Here is a 17,822-nt window from a genome sequence, read left to right as displayed (position 1 = left end):
GCCCGGATAGAAGACCTCTTCAGCGCCTCTTTGAAGATGACATCGGCCGGATCGAAGACTTCTTCAGCGCCGCCTGGATGATGACTTCATCGGATGGAAGATTTCTTCAGCGCCGCTTGGAGGATTAACTTCTTCCGCTCCGGATGTCCTCTTCAGTTCCATCGGTGGCTCGGCTGAGTGAAGACAACTCAAGGTAGGATGATCTTCAGGGGATTAGTGTTAGGTTTTTGTAAGGGGGGTTTGGGTTAGATTAGGGTATGTGGGTGGTGGGTTTTAATGTTGGGGGGGGGTTGTATTTTTATTTTACAGGCAAAAGAGCTGAACTTTTTGGGGCATGCCCCCACAAATGGCCCTTTTAAGGGCTGGTAAGGTAAAAGAGCTTTGAAATTTATGTAATTTAGAATAGGGTAGGGTTTTTTTTTATTTTGGGGGGGTTTGTTATTTTATTAGGGGGCTTAGATTAGGTGTAAGTAGCTTAAAATTGTTGTAATATTTTTAACATGTTTGTAACTTAATTTTTTATTTTTTGTAACTTAGCTTTTTTATTTTTTGTACTTTAGTTAGTTTATGTAATTGTATTTCATTGTAGTTCTTTGTAGGTAGTTTATTTAGTTAATTTAATGATAGTGTAGTATTAGGTTTAATTGTAACTTAAGTTAGGATTTATTTTACAGGTAATTTTGTATTTCTTTTAGCTAGGTAGTTATTAAATAGTTAATAACTATTTAATAACTATTCTAACTAGCTAAAATAAATACAAAGTTACCTGTAAAATAAATATAAATCCTAAGATAGCTATAATATAATTATTAATTACATTGTAGCTATCTTAGGGTTTATTTTACAGGTAAGTATTTATTTTTAAATAGGAATAATTTATTAAAGTATAGTGTAGTGTTAGGTGTAATTGTAACTTAGGTTAGGATTTATTTCACAGATACATTTCTCTTTATTTTAGCTAGGTAAGCTATTAAATAGTTAATAACTATTTAATAGTTATTGTACATGGTTAAAATAAATTGAAAGGTACCTGTAAAATAAAAATAAATCCTAAGATAGCTAGAATATAATTATTATTTATATTGTAGCTATATTAGGGTTTATTTTAAAGGTAAGTATTTAGTTTTAAATAGGATTCATTTAGTTAATAAGAGTTAATTTATTTAGATTTATTTAATTAATATTTAAGCTAGGGGGGCGTTATGGTTAGGGTTAGACTTAGGTTTAGGGGTTAATCATTTTATTACAGTGGCGGCGGCGTAGTGGGGGGCAGGATAGGGGTTAATAAATTTATTATAGGTTGCGGCGGGTTCATGGAGCGGCGGTTTAGGGGTTAAACTATTTATTTAGTTGCGGAGAGGTGCGGGATCAGCAGGATAGGGGTTAATAATTTTATAATAGAGGGCGACGGTATAGGGGGGGCAGGATAGGGGTTACTAGGTATAATGTAGGTGGCAGCGGTGTCCGGGAGGGGCGGTTTAGGGGTTAATACATTTATAAGAGTTGCGGCGGGGTCTAGGAGCGGCGGTTTAGGGGGTAGTAACTTTATTTAGTTGCGGGAGGTTCCGGGGGCGCCGGTATAGGGGGTAGAACAGTGCAGTTTAGTGTGAGTGCTTAGTGACAGGCTAGCAATAAAGCTGGGAAAAAGCCGAAGGGCAGCGAGATCGGATGAGTGATAACTGTCACAGTCCGCTGCTCATCGCCCCGCGGCTTTTTGACAGCTTTATTTGATAACTTAGGCGTATTTTTTCAGGTCCGCGGCGGCGAAGGTAGGCGAGCTTAGGCGGACGTATTGGGCCGGCGAAGCCAGAAAAGTAGACGGCTTGATAACTAACCCCCAGAGTGTGTGTGTGCATCACCTTCTTAAAAGCATTAGAGTGCTTTTTATCAAGCTAGAGTAAGTTAATTCGGAGTTACAGAACACAATCTTTGAAGTGTATACAGTTATAGCAAATGCCACTGCTTTGTTTAGTAATGACAAGATATATAGGTAGTGTACGGCCCACGTGAGTTGTATTTGTATGGAAAAGGGCCCGCGACTCAAATGAGTTTGACACCCCTGCCCTAGAGGAAGATTTGTTATATGTTTGTATTAGACATGTGCATTTTGTTTCGGTCGAATTTTCGTTTTTCGGGTGGATTTTGGCCGATTCAGAGATTCAAATGCTTCCGAATTTACGAATCGGCAGCATAACTAAAATCCCGAAAAATTCCAAAAATGAATAAATCAGTTTACGAATTTTCAAATCTAATCTAACCACTGTTCCCCAACATCACCGACACTAACTAAATCACTAAATAATCCTATTAACCCCTAAACCGCCGTTCCCCAACATCGCCGACACTAACTAAACATATAAACTCCTAAACCGCAGTTCCCAAACATCGCCAACACGAACTAAACCTATTAACCCCTAAACCGCAGTTTCCTGACATTGCCGACACTAACTAAATCTATTAACCCCTAAACTGCCATACACCCACATCGCTAACACTAACTAAACCTATTAACCCCTAAACCTCCGGCCCCCACATCGCAACTACCTAAATTCAACTATATTAACCCCTAAACCTAACACCCCCTAAATTTAACATAATTAAAATAGACCTAAATAAAGTTACAATTATTAACTAACTACCTAGTTAAAACAAAACAACTAACCTGTGAAATAAAAATAAAACCTAAGCTTACAATAAAACCTAACATTACAAAAATAAAAAAATGAACATTACAAAAAATAAAATAAAACTACAATTACAAAAAAACTACCATTACAAAAAAATAACAAATGAAATAATCCAAAATAATAAAAAATATTCCTATTCTAATACCCCATTTAAAATAAAACACACCCTAAAATAAAAAAACCCTACTCTGTAATAAACTACCAAGGGCCCTTTAAAGAGCCTTTTGTAGGGCATTGCCCTAAAGTTAACATCTTAAAAGTTAATGGGCCGAAAAAGAGCTGGATGCCATTTTAAGGGCAATACCCATACAAATGCCCTTTTCGGGGCAATGGGTAGATTAGGTTTACTTTTATTTTGTGGGTTTGGGGGGGCTCGGGGTTTGTGATGTTAGGGGGTGTTTTTTTTTTTTTTTTGCAAAATAGCTGTTAACTTTAGGGCAATGCCCTACAAAAGGCCCTACAAAAGGCCCTTAAGGGTCCTTGGTAGTTTATTATAGATTAGGGTTTTTTATTTTTATGTTTTAAACGGGGTATTAAAATAGGAATAATTTTTATTGTTTTGGATAATTTCTTTTGTTATTTTTTTGTAATGGTAGTTTGGTGATTAATAGGTTTAGTTAGTGTTGCCGATGTTTGGGAACGGCGGTTTAGGGGTTAATAGGTTTATTTAGTGTTTAGTTACTGTCGGTGATGTTGTGGAACGGCAGTTTCAGGGTTAATAGCTTTATTTAGTGTCGGCGATGTGGGGGTGCGGTTTAGCGGTTAATAGGTTTAGGTAGTGTTGTACATAATATTTATTAACCCCTAATCTGCCCCCCCAACGTCGCCGCTACCTACCTACAATTATTAACCCCTAATCTGCCGACCGGACCTCACCGCTACTATAATAAATGTATTAACCCCTAATCCGCCTCACTCCCGCCTCAAAAACCCTATAATAAATAGTATTAACCCCTAATCTGCCCTCCCTGACATCGCCGACACCTAACTTCAAGTATTAACCCCTAATCTGCCGACCGGACCTCGCCGCTACTCTAATAAATGTATTAGCCCCATAAAGCTGTCTAACCCTAACCCTAACACCCCCCTAAGTTAAATATAATTTTATTCTAACAAAATAAAATAATTCTTATTAAATAAATTATTCCTATTTAAAGCTAAATACTTACCTGTAAAATAAACCCTAATATAGCTACAATATAAATAATAATTATATTGCAGCTATTTTAGGATTTATATTTATTTTACAGGCAACTTTGTATTTATTTTACCAGGTACAATAAATATTAAATAGTTAATAACTATTTAATAGCTACCTAGTTGAAATAATTACAAAATTACCTGTAAAATAAATCCTAACCTAAGTTACAATTAAACCTAACACTACACTATCAATAAATTAATTAAATAAACTACCTACAATTATCTACAATTAAATCAACTAAACTAAATTACAAAAAACAAACAAACACTAAATTAAAACAAAAAAACCCACTAAATTACAAAAAATAAAAAAAGATTACAAGAATTTTAAACTAATTACACCTACTCTAAGCCCCCTAAAAAAATAACAAAGCCCCCCAAAATAAAAAAATGCCCTACCCTATTCTAAAATAAAAATTAAACAGCTCTTTTACCTTACCAGCCCTTAAAAGGGCCTTTTGCGGGGCATGCCCCAAAGAAAACAGCTCTTTTGCATTTAAATAAACATACAATACCCCCCCCAACATTACAACCCACCACCCACATACCCCTAATCCAACCCAAACACCCCTTAAAAAACCTAACACTAAGCCCCTGAAGATCTTCCTACCTTATCTTCACCACGCCGGGTATCACCGATCCGTCCAGAAGAGGCTCCGAAGTCTTCCTCCTATCCGGCAAGAAGAGGTCCAGAAGAGGGTCCAAAGTCTTCCTCCTATCCGGCAAGAAGAAGACATCCGGACCGGCAAACATCTTCATCCAAGCGGCATCTTCTATCTTCTTCCATCTGGCGCGGAGCGGGACCATCTTCAAGCAGCCGACGCGGAGCCATCCTTCTTTTGGGTTAGATTAGGGGTATGTGGGTGGTGGGTTGTAATGTTGGGGGGGTATTGTATGTTTTTTTTTACAGGCAAAAGAGCTGTTTACTTTGGGGCATGCCCCGCAAAAGGCCCTTTTAAGGGCTGGTAAGGCAAAAGAGATGTTTTCTTTTTATTTTAGAATAGGGTAGGGCATTTTTTTATTTTTGGGGGCTTTGTTATTTTTTTAGGAGGCTTAGAGTAGGTGTAATTAGTTTAAAATTCTTGTAATCTTTTTTTATTTTTTGTAATTTAGTGGGTTTTTTTTGTAATTTAGTTAAGTTGATTGAATTGTAGATAATTGTAGGTAGTTTATTTAATTAATTTATTGATAGTGTAGTGTTAGGTTTAATTGTAACTTAGGTTAGGATTTATTTTACAGGTAATTTTGTAATTATTTTAACTAGGTAACTATTAAATAGTTATTAACTATTTAATAGCTATTGTACCTGGTTAAAATAAATACAAAGTTGCCTGTAAAATAAATATAAATCCTAAAATAGCTACAATATAATTATTCGTTATATTGTATCTATATTAGGGTTTATTTTACAGGTAAGTATTTAGCTTTAAATAGGAATAATTTATTTAATAAGATTTCGATAGAATACAATTATATTTAACTTAGGGGGGTGTTAGGGTTAGGGTTAGACTTAGCTTTAGCAGTTAATATATTTATTAGAGTAGCGGCGAGGTCTGGTCGGCAAATTAGGGGTTAATACTTGAAGTTAGGTGTCGGCGATGTTAGGGAGGGCAGATTAGGGGTTAATAATATTTATTATAGGGTTTTTGAGGCGGGAGTGAGGCGGATTAGGGGTTAATAACTTTATTATAGTAGCGGTGAGGTCCGGTCGGCAGATTAGGGGTTAATAATTGTAGGTAGGTAGCGGCGACGTTGGGGGGGGGGCAGATTAGAGGGTAATAAATATTATGTAGGGGTCGGTGATGTTAGGGGCAGCAGATTAGGGGTTCATAGGGATAATGTAGGTTGCGGCGGTGTACGGAGCGGCAGATTAGGGGTTAAAAATAATATGCAGGGGTCAGCGATAGCGGGGGCGGCAGATTAGGGATTAATAAGTGTAAGGCTAGGGGTGTTTAGACTCGGGGTACATGTTAGGGTGTTAGGTGCAGACTTAGGAAGTGTTTCCCCATAGGAAACAATGGGGCTGCGTTAGGAGCTGAACGCTGCTTTTTTGGAGGTGTTAGGTTTTTTTTCAGCTCAAACTGCCCCATTGTTTCCTATGGGGGAATCGTGCACAAGCACGTTTTTGAAGCTGGCCGCGTCCGTAAGCACCGCTGGTATTTAGAGTTGAAGTGGCGGTAAATATGCCTGTATGCTCCCTTTTTGGAGCCTAACGCAGCCCTTCTGAGAACTCTAAATACCAGCGGTATTTAAAAGGTGCGGGGGAAAAAAAGCATGCGTAGCTAACGCACCCCTTTGGCCGCAGAACTGTAAATCTAGCCGATTATTTTTTTGGACACTTTCGTTTTTTCAGATCCATTCTTTATTCATGTGCATTATTCTATTCTAAGCTTCAGACGGATCTGAAAAAATGATTTAACATAACTAATTTGCTGAAACAATTTTTTTTTTAAAAACTTAACTAATTTGCCAAAACAAAATTATTTATTTAACTGATTAGAACGAAACAAAACTTATTTTTAACGCTGCACATGTCTAATATAGGTATAGATATATACAGATATACTGTATATAGGATTATCTATTTAAAAATACATAGAACATATTGTGCAATTTGCAGAACATTGGAATGTGAAATATTTACAGTAAATACAAAGAATAACACTTTATTAAATATGAATATTACATAAATATGATTTTTCATGTTTTCATCAACTTGACTGCAAAGGGCTCCAATGCACTTATATATACAGTATATATATATATATATGTTTTTAAATGTGTATATGTCTGTAACTGTACTGTTAAAAGTATTTTTTATGTGTTTTGTGCTACTTTTTTGTCTTGCGTAACAGTTAACCAGAGCTCTGAGGTCACAGTAACTATTCTATCGTAAATTACGATTTTGCTTACGTGTTCGCATTAAAGGGATACTGAAACAAAAAATTTTCTTTCATGATTCGGATAGAGCATGCAATTTTAAGCAACTTTCTAATTTATTTCTGTTATCAATTTTTCTTCGTTCTCTTGGTATCTTTATTTGAAAAAGAAGGCATCAAAGCTAAGGAGCCAGCAAATTTGTGGTTCACAACCATGGACAGCATTTGTTTATTGGTACTGTCCAATCAGCAAGGACAACCCAGGTTGTTCATCAAAAATGGGCCGGCATCTAAACTTAAATTCTTGCTTTTCAAATAAACATACCAAGAGAATGAAGAAAATTTGATAATAGGAGTACATTAGAAAGTTGCTTAAAATTGCATGCTCTATCTGAATCACAAAAGAAAAAATGTGGGTACAGTTTACCTTTAACTTTCAACTTCTAAGATGGGCAGAATTTAACTTACGCACAGACAGCCTTGAAAACCCGATATCGTTTGTTCACAAACAATAGCTCTCCCCTTGTAATCAAGCCCTAGGTGCATAAAAACATTCTATGAAAATAGCAGCTTCCTGCAAGACACCAGGGTAAATTCACTAACATCCTCATCTGCCTCTCTAGTCTTGCTATTTGCAATATATTCGATGGGCCCAATTCACAAAAGTATGGGAAACATCTGAGCTTTAGTAAATTTGATCAAATAAAAAAGGAAATGGTGAGGTTGGAAAGACTGGAGAGCTCACAACTCTTTTTCTTGAATATGATTTTTAGATGTGAACAGTACAAGAACTAGAAACACAGTCACATGATTCAGCAGGTAAGAACATAGCTCTCTACATGAGGGGACCAGGTGAGGGTAAAACATGACTTACCAGAATCCATCACCACTGCAGGTAGCTATACGTTTAGAATCTTTATGGCTCCATGAGATGCAAAAGATGCCATTCTTCCCATGCTTAAAAACATAAACATCTGTCATTAGGGCAATAAGATAAGTATGATACATTTGCTACATTTAAAAAGCTAATTTTGCTGATATTAATTTTCAAAGGTTTTATAACCTGTTACGGGCCAGCATATAAGTGGAGCGCAAAATATCGCTTTTCGTTAAAGCGATATTTGCGCTTCACTTTGTAATACCAGCGCTTTGTAATACCAGAGTGCACTTCCATAGGCTCCAATGGGAGCCTCGTTTTCATGCCGTCAAGAAACACAGCATGAGAACTAGTGCAGTAAAGGGGGGAAGTCTTGCAGCGATGGGCAGCAAATGTAAATATATATGTACAGTATATGCTTATACATATATTTTTACAGGGAACACACAGTTCCTATAGACCACAATGTAAATATATATGTACAGTATATGCTTATACATATATTTTTACAGGGAACACACAGTTCCTATAGACCACAATGTAAATATATATGTACAGTATATGCTTATACATATATTTTTACAGGGAACACACAGTTCCTATAGACCACAATGTAAATATATATGTACAGTATATGCTTATACATATATTTTTACAGGGAACACACAGTTCCTATAGACCACAATGTAAATATATATGTACAGTATATGCTTATACATATATTTTTACAGGGAACACACAGTTCCTATAGACCACAATGTAAATATATATGTACAGTATATGCTTATACATATATTTTTACAGGGAACACACAGTTCCTATAGACCACAATGTAAATATATATGTACAGTATATGCTTATACATATATTTTTACAGGGAACACACAGTTCCTATAGACCACAATGTAAAGGCACTTTTCTGTGCCATTTTTTTTTCACAGCCGCCGACATTTGCCCCAAAAAACTGCTAAGTGCATTTTTTTTAAAGGTTACAAGCTTGCGGTAGCAATAACCAGTCACTTGTAATCTAGACCTAAATGTGTAAAAAAAAGAAAGGCAAACTACCCAAGAAACACACAAATATTAATACTGTATCTAGTGCTGCCACCTTGCCTAGGATTCTTTTGGACTGAGTTATACAGGCTGCAGGGATGAATATAAATAATGCTGCTAGAATTCAAGAACTGCAGCAAAGCACTATTCCTCCCTGCACACCCTGTAGCATGTGTAACTCATAACTGTCCTGAAAATCAGTTCTTTATATATATGTTAGATGCTGTTTAAAGGGACATAATTGTGTAGTAATACAATTATCTAATGCATTAGAGCATTTTATTATTGCATGTTTTTGACAATAATTAACTCTTTACTTTGTTCCCAGAACTAAGCAATGTTTTTTTTAACCCAAAGGAAATAGACTAACTTTACCACAATTGCAAAAGATGTAACTTATATTAATATAATGTACAAGTATAAAAAAATGACAAATTAGAATTAACACATTTTGTACATTTAAAAATAAACGAAGCTCGACTAAAACTGATGTGGATGTCAGTTATCATTCGCATATTAAAATTAAGCATTTTTTACACTTATTTTATAAATATATGTGTCATTTGGTTGATCAATTCATTTAACGTTTGCTAATTAATAGAAAGGTGATTGTAAACCTTTTGCAATTTTAAAGAAAAATGTTCTGCAGTGGAAAAAGTATATGAGGTAACTCTAGGGGGGCTTATTTAACAAAGGTCTGTCGGACCTGATCCTACAGTGCGGATCAGGTCCGACAGACCTCAGTTCCTATAGAGCTGCTGGTGCAACGCCGCCCCCTGCAGATTCAGGGCCAATCGGCTGCCAACAGGGGGTGTCAATCAACCCGATCGTACTCAATTGGGTTGAATTGGGGCGATGTCTGTCCGCCTGCTCAGAGCAGCGCCAGAAACACCGGCCCATCCGGAGCTTGATAAATGGGCCCCTAGAAATCAGTAATCAGTCACTGAATATTCAATCTGCATTCAAAATGACTGCAATAATATTTAAGGCTAGATTACAAGTGGAGCGCTCATTTATTGCGCAACCATAATCAAGCAAATTTGCCTATTTGCGGGCACGCGATAAATAACCAGCCATTGCAAGTGCTAGCAACTAGCTGGTGGTAGCATTTAGCGCTTATAAAATTAACCAGAGATCAGATCACTGGTTAATTTTTTTAAATATGCCCCCAAACTACAGTGTAGTGTATTTTATTAAAACAATGAAAATTGTAGCATTTTTATATTTTAATAAAATAACTGCACTAGGCAGTATTTTAGGGGTAGAGTTGGGGTGTTAGAAAAAAAAAAAACGGCATTGAAAAGGATCTTTACATTGAGGTTTATTTGGACAGTGTGTTCGCTATAAATGTATATGCTCACAAACGATATTTAGCGCTCCACTTGTAATCGTGCCCTTAAATGTAAGAGTGAAGTTGGGTTTCTACATAGCTGGTAACATAAACACCACAGCAATGGGGTGCTGTAACGTAATCCCAATATGTAAGCCAAATGCTAAACCGCAAACTTGTATTTTTTTTTTTTTCATTTAAATGTTTTCATTAATTTTTAAATACAACTACAAAAACATTACCAAGAAAGAGAGTTGAGCTTTACCTATCTAAAAATGTTGTGTAAAGTAATTTTTCCTACCTCATTGAAACGAGTTATCATTTTTCCTTTTTTCACATCCCATATAAAGCCCCCATTTCTTGAAGTTGCTCCAGCTATGCAATTTAAATCCCCTTTGGATACAAAAACAAAAGTTAAGCCATAATTAGTTCAAGTACTTTATTGTATTTCCATCAACAGATTTTTCTATGCAAAGCTTACCTGGAGCCCATGATAGAGAGTAAATAACCCCTTCATTGCCTGGTGATGTGTATACTGCAGTTAAAGTGTTTATATCCCACACTTTTATCGTTCCATCAAAAGAAGCAGTAGCTAATAAATTAGGGTCATCTGGCTTAAATTTACAGTCAAAGATGGTTTCAATGTGACCCTAAAAATGAAAGGTTTGTCAGTAGACATCTTGTAATAAGATTATTTAAATCTATGGTGTTTTTAAGTGCAAATACTAGTGTGTTTTTCCCTCTTATTTGGTTATTTCTGCAAACTCAAATTATTATCTTAAATTGCTTGATTTGTTGAAAACACAAGACACGGGGGCCTATTTATTAATGTGCGAGCGGACATGATCCGATATTGTGTTGTCTGCATTTATCATTGTACCAGTAGTTCTGGTGAACTGCTGTTGCAACGCCGCCCCCTGCAGATTTGCAGCCAATCGGCCAATCGTATTGGATCGGGTTGATTTCCGGCGATGTTTGTCCGCCGCCTCAGAGCAGTCAGAAAGGTTATGGAGCAGTGGTCTTTAGACCGCTGTTTCATAACTTGTGTTTCTGCGGAGCTTCATAAATATGCCCCATGGTTTGTGTGGATATTACAAATAAAATTAAAGGACCATTATAGTAAAAAAAATAGATGTTCTAATCTGTTAGAGCATGTACTTTTAAGACTATTAACCCTAGACTGTGTGTTTAACCCCCTCAAAGGGGTTAAATACACAGTAGAAATACCACTCGGCACTTACAGAGCACTGTTGGTCCAGAGTGAAAAATGCAGCTAATCCAATCAGCAGCAATAGCATTTCTTATTGAATCAGCTATGTTTCTTTCATATAGGTGGCGAGAGTCCACAATTTATTACACATGGGATATACATTCCTACAAGGAGGAGACAAAGTTTCCCAAACTTTAAATCCTATAAATACCCCATCCACCTCACTCATATCTCAGTTTAATATTGTCTCTAGAGTTGTTTAAAGTATGATGTGCTTAAAGATATGTGCTTCAGTGTATACTGAAGTCCGGTTTCCCCTCAGAATTACAATGTTTGTCAGAGGGATGTTTGGGGAGACACCATGTTGTACACCTCTGGTAGTCTTTCTAAGGCCCTCTGTAAATTCAGTCGAAGTAAGCCTTTTTCTGCCTCCCTTTACAGATCTACATACTCCTATCTTCTACCTCTGCTGTTTTTCAATACTGCTTGGCTGTCTGCTTGAGAGTGGACATGTGTCTACAAAAATACAGATAAGTATATATTTTTTGTTTTAGACACAGCCTTTTATTTTAGGGCACTTGTTAAAGGTATAGGCTTATATTTGTTTACATAGGCAGCCCAGGGACAAACGTTAAGATGTTTCATACTAGAGTTTTAATCTGATGTTTGTGTGTTATTTGAAGCGTTTAGGCTCAGAATATACTCACGCTTTCCAGGGGATGTTTTTAAAAATTATACAGAGCCCTTTTTTTAAACCCCCGGTGACGTCATAGTGCGCCAGCGAGCTTTTTTTGCTGCAAAAATTTTGCGCGCTTTTTTAATTTTAAATAGCTTCTCTCTATTTTCAATCTCGCCTTCATTTTTATATAGGGGCTTTATAATACAACAGCATATATATATTGTGTTTAAAGAAACAGTTATTTATTTAGCAAACTTCTTTTTAGCACAAACTTTTCCAAATCTCAAAGTTTTTATGCAACTAAGGAATTATATTATATTTTTTCATTTTTGCTTTTTTACTTTGTCTGCCATAATGAAACATCTTGCTTCTGTCCCTGAAATTACCATAGAACCTGAATCTGTTGTACACCTTTCAACCAAAGCTATGTGTGTTTTTTGTAAAACTTCTGAAGTGCCATCTTCAGCAAATATATGTGACTCATGTATATTATCTCTATCACGTCCTAATGATGTATCTATGGTTTCAAATGCTCCTTCTGTTTCAAATTCACAGATGGATACAGTTGGAGTACCCCCAGCAATGAAGACTTTTATTGCTGCTTCAATTCAGAAGGCCCTGACTGAAATTCCGCCTTCAAAAAAGCGTAAGAGATCTGTCCATGTTTTACCATCATCTAGTAAAGTATGCAATGATCAGACTATTACTGATGTATCTTCTCATGATGGTTCCTATGATTCTGAGGCTCCCCCATCTTATACAGAACCAGAAAAAAAAAATATTTAAAGTTAAACACATTCGTTCTCTTTTAAAATAAGTTTTAGTCACTTTAGGAATTGAAGAAGCTAAACCTTCTGAGGATATTCCTTCTAACAGGTTAAATTCTTTTTTTAAGTCTAATATTGATCTTCCAGAAACATTTCCTGTACCTAACGCAGTTTCTACTATTATTTCAAAGGAATGGTCTAAACCTGGTATTTCTTTTAATCCTACTGTCAGGGTGCCAGGAATCAGACTGAGACGAGAAGTGCAAAAATAATCACACCTTTATTAATAACAAAAAATAATAAAAAGTCCACAAGTCAAATAACAAGCCAGGAGTCAAAACCAGAGCTGGTAGTCAGACGAGCCGTGTCAGGAGCCAAAAGCGAATAGTCAGACGAGCCGGAATCAGGAACTAGGAAAACAGCAGAGTCAGGAACAAGCCAGGGATCAGGAACCAGGAAGGACGTCAGACAGCCAGTTAATACACAGGAACTCTCACAAACAGGTCTGAGACAACGCAAAGGCAAAGCATACTGAACAGAGGCCCTTTAAATAATAAGTGATGACATCACAATTCTGAGACTGCATCCTGTCTCCCACAGATGATACACACCAGTCTGGCCATAAAAGGAAGTGCAGCATCCCCCACAATGAGCAGCATCCCCCACAATGCACCATAGTCAGCAAGAGAGGTGAGTAAAATGGCTGCCAGCAGCACATGGCAAACAAAACAGGGAAAAAACCCTTACACTTACTTCTATGTTTAAATATTTTTATCCTTTTCCTGCTGCTAATTTGGAGCTATGGGAAACTATCCCTAAAGTAGATGGGGCTATTTCTTCTCTGGTTAAACGTACTACAATTCCCTTAGAGAATAGTACTTTTTTCAAAGATCCTTTAGATAGGAAACTTGAATCCTTTTTGAGAAGGACTTATTTACATACTGGTTATGTCCTTAGGCCAGCTATATCTATTTGGCTTTCTAATCTTGTTCAACAATTTTCTACAGACCCTGAATTTTGTAATATTCTTCATTTACTACAAGAAGCAAATATTTTTATTTGTGATGCAGTATTTGACATTATTAAGATAAATTCTAAAAATATGTATTTAGCTGTTCTTTCTAGAAAAGCTTTATGGCTCAAATATTGGAATGCTGACATGGTCTCTAAAATACGATTGTTATCTCTTTCTTTTCAGGGAAAGAATCTTTTTGGTTTACTATTAGATTCAATCATTTCTTCTATTAATGGAGGTAAGTCAGTTTTTTGCCTCAAGATTATAGATCTAAAGGGAAATTTAAGGCTCCTAATTGTTTTCGTACTTTTGGAAACAAAGATCAAAAGCCTTCCTCCTCTCCAAAAGGCCCTGGCTCTAATTGGAGACCTTCTTCCAATTGGAATAAATCGAAACAATTCAAGAAGCTTAATCATGTCCAGAAAACAGCATGAAGGCACGGCCCCTAACCCATTTCTTCTGGTAGGGAGCAGATTAAAAAAATTTCAGACAATTTGGTCTAAATCTGTCCAAAATCCCTGGATTCAGAATATAATTTCTCAGGGATATCAAATTGGTTTCAAAATCAAAGCCCCAAGGGGAACAGTTATTTAACTCATGTTCCAAAACATCCATTAAAAGCTTAGGCTTTTCTAACATGTGTCTCACATCTAGAATTGATGGGAGTGATTGTTCCAGTTCCTCTACATGAACAAGGAAAGAGTTTTTACTCAAATCTGACCATTGTACCAAAGAAGGATAATTCCTTCAGACCAATCTTGGATCTGAAAACACTAAACAAATTTGTAAGAATTCCAACTTTCAAGATGGAAACTATAAGGACTATACTAAGTTTTGTTCAGCAAGGTCAATATATGTCCACAATATACATACAGGATGCTTATCTTCATATCCCTATTCATCCAGATCAATTTCAATTTCTGCGATATTCTGTTCTAGAAAAGCATTTTCAGTTTGGCCTAGCAACAGCACCAAGAATATTTTCAAAGGTTCTCTGTGCCTTCTATCTGTAATCAGAGAGCAGGGTATTGCGGTGTTTCCTTATTTGGACGATATCTTGGTCAATCTTTTCATTTATCTGAATCTCACACAAATCAACCGTTGTTTTTTCAAAATCATGGCTGGAGGATCAATTTTCTAAAGAGTTTCTTGATTCCTCAGACAAAGGTAACATATTTAGGGATTCCAAATAGACTCACTGTCTATGACTCTTTTACTGACAGAAAAGAGACGAATAAAGTTAGTTTCAGCCTGTCTGAACCTTCAGTCTCTATCATACCCTTCAGTGGCTATGTGCATGGAGGTGTTGGGCCTAATGATTGCAGTATCTGACGTGATCCCCTTTGCTCGTTTTCATATAAGGCCTCTTCAACTTTGCATGATTATACTCGAATATCACAACTAATATTCTTGAAACCTAACACTCATTTTTCTCTGACATGGTGGCTAGACCACCAATTTCTTCAGGGGGCCTCTTTTGTTCATCCTACCTGGTCTGTGATTACAACAGATGCAAGGTTGGGGAGCAGTAAGGGGGATCCTAACTGCACAGGGAGTTTAGAATGTTCAGGAAACAAAGATTACGATCAATATCTTAGAACTCAGTGCTCTTTTCAAAGCTCTTCAAGCTTGGCCTCTTCTGAGGAACGAACCTTACCTTCGATTTTTAACAGAATAACACAACGGTGGCTTATGTCAATCACCAAGGGGGAACTCGAAGTTACCTAGCCATAAAAGAAGTATCCCAAATACTTTCTTGGGCAGAGACCAATTCCTGTCTAATCACTGTGATTCATATCTCATGTGTGGACAACTGGGAGGCAGATTATCTCAGCCATCAGTCACTACACCTGGGAGAATGGTCTCTCCATCAGCATGTATTCTTACAACTTGTTAAAATTTGGGGTCTTCCTCAAATAGAATTTATGGCTTCTCATTTGAATAAGAAACTTCCCACAAGGTCACGAGATCCTCAGGCACTAATGACGGATGCTCTAGCAGTTCCTTGGTAATTCCAATATGCTTATATTTTTCCTTCACTAGTTCTACTACCCAGCGTGATTTCAAAAATCAAGATGGCACAATCATCTGTACTTCTGATAGTGTAATGGTTCTCATCCTGTTTATACATGTTGTCATATTTGGTTACTCTCTCCCTTTAAATTTCCACCTGTGATTATTCACCTCCCTATTTAAGTCAGTCTCACTCTCATATCATTGCTTGGTAATCTAACTAATTGTATCCAAGCTCATGTGTTCCTGGAGTCTCCTCTCTCAAAAACCGGATCAAGTCTACAGAATCTACGGTCTCCTGATTTCTTGTTCCAGCTGCGTATCTGACCTTTTTCCTACTACGGATCTCCTGAGCCTTTCTGTAAGGTTGTTCTAATTTCAGTTAATCTCTCCAGCGTTCACTAGATCTCCGCGGCTGTGTGACGTCACCTCCGCTCCACTCCTCCTCCTGATCTGCTTCATTGCTGTATACACGCTCTGGTAAGCATTTTTTTTGTGACAAGCTTGTCTTATTTTTACCTTCATTAGTTCCTTCTACGTTCTATCATTAGCTAACCGATATCTCATCTCCCCACGACACTGTATACACATCGGCTAGGTCCTCATAGCAGATGCAGTGTGTCTCCGGTGTCAAGGGGTAAAGCAAACACCTCTTTAGTGATACATTGTAACTTGAATACCATTTCACTGCATCCTATAACTTGTGACTCCACTGATTTAACAACATTGATACTACCTATACAGGGTATAGAGGCACACCTACTTCTATGTAATACATTAAAGGTACTTAACATGTTGAATGCTTGTATTCATAGTTATTTCAAGGTAACTATCTGGACTGCAGTTAAAGTTCATTCATTTTACTCTCTACAGAACTTACTGGACTGACATTCAGAGGATAACTCTTGTCACAGATAGCCCCTGCGTGGCCTCTCAGCTACCCGCCTTGGCATCTTCCTCTAAGACCAGACCTTCTGTCTCAATGTCCCTTCTTTCATTCAGATCTAAAATATCTGAACTTAATGGTGTGGAGATTAAACGCTTAGTTCTCAGTCTCTGTGACTAATACTATGGTTCAGGCTAGAAAACCTGTTTCTAGGAAAATGTATTATAAAGTTTGGAAAACTTGGCATACATTTAGGATTCCTAGAATTCTTCACTTTCTTCAAAATGGTTTAGATAAAGACTTATCTGCCAGTACCTTGAAAGGACAGATTTCGGATCTTTCTGTAATGTTTCACTGAAAGATTGCTCATCTTCCAGACATTCATTGTTTTTTTCAGGCTTTGTCCAGAATAAAACCTGTAATTAAATTTATTTCTCCTCCATGGAGTCTCAATCTAGTCTTGCAGACTTTACAGGCTCCTCCTTTTTGAGCCTATACATTCTTTAGATATTAAACTACTTTCTTGGAATGTCTTGTTTCTTTTAGCTATTTCTTCTGTTAGAAGAGTTTCTGAGTTATCTGCCCTCTCTTGTGAGTCTCCTTATCTGATTTTTCATCAAGATAAAGCAGTTTTGCGGACTACTTTAACATTTTTGCAAGAGGTTGTTAATTATAACAACATTAAAGGGACAGTAAACCTAAAAAATAATGTTATATAATTCTGCACATAGTGCAGAATTATATAACATTATATTAGCCAAACTTTGTAAAACCTAATATACCCTTTTAATTTTTTTTAAAAACAGCTGTTTTACAGACCCGCTCTCTGTGCTCTTCTGAGCGGGTCTGTTTGTTTACAGCCCGGCACGACCGTGTCATAACACTACAGGGAGTGCAGAATTATTAGGCAAATGAGTATTTTGACCACATCATCCTCTTTATGCATGTTGTCTTACTCCAAGCTGTATAGGCTCGAAAGCCTACTACCAATTAAGCATATTAGGTGATGTGCATCTCTGTAATGAGAAGGGGTGTGGTCTTATGACATCAACACCCTATATCAGGTGTGCATAATTATTAGGCAACTTCCTTTCCTTTGGCAAAATGGGTCAAAAGAAGGACTTGACAGGCTCAGAAAAGTCAAAAATAGTGAGATATCTTGCAGAGGGATGCAGCACTCTTAAAATTGCAAAGCTTCTGAAGCGTGATCATCGAACAATCAA

General features: G+C 36.8%; 1 protein-coding gene across 2 annotated transcripts in view; it reads right to left on the bottom strand.

Moving 5' to 3' along the window:
• WDR17 (WD repeat domain 17) overlaps positions 1-17,822 on the bottom strand; it is a 343,395-nt gene that overhangs the window by 142,033 nt on the left and 183,540 nt on the right. For both annotated transcript variants that reach the window (XM_053703848.1, XM_053703847.1), the window contains exons 9-11: positions 10,511-10,679; positions 10,331-10,422; positions 7,644-7,726 (exon numbers count right to left, since the gene is read on the bottom strand). In XM_053703848.1, coding sequence (XP_053559823.1) covers positions 7,644-7,726; positions 10,331-10,422; positions 10,511-10,679 — 344 coding nt within the window. The remainder of the gene's footprint in view (positions 1-7,643; positions 7,727-10,330; positions 10,423-10,510; positions 10,680-17,822) is intronic.

Source organism: Bombina bombina, chromosome 2 (genome assembly GCF_027579735.1).
Source record: "Bombina bombina isolate aBomBom1 chromosome 2, aBomBom1.pri, whole genome shotgun sequence".
NCBI classification, from domain to species: Eukaryota; Metazoa; Chordata; class Amphibia; order Anura; family Bombinatoridae; genus Bombina; species Bombina bombina.
Note: the sequence above shows the minus strand (reverse complement) of the source record. Positions and strands in the feature narration are given on the sequence as shown.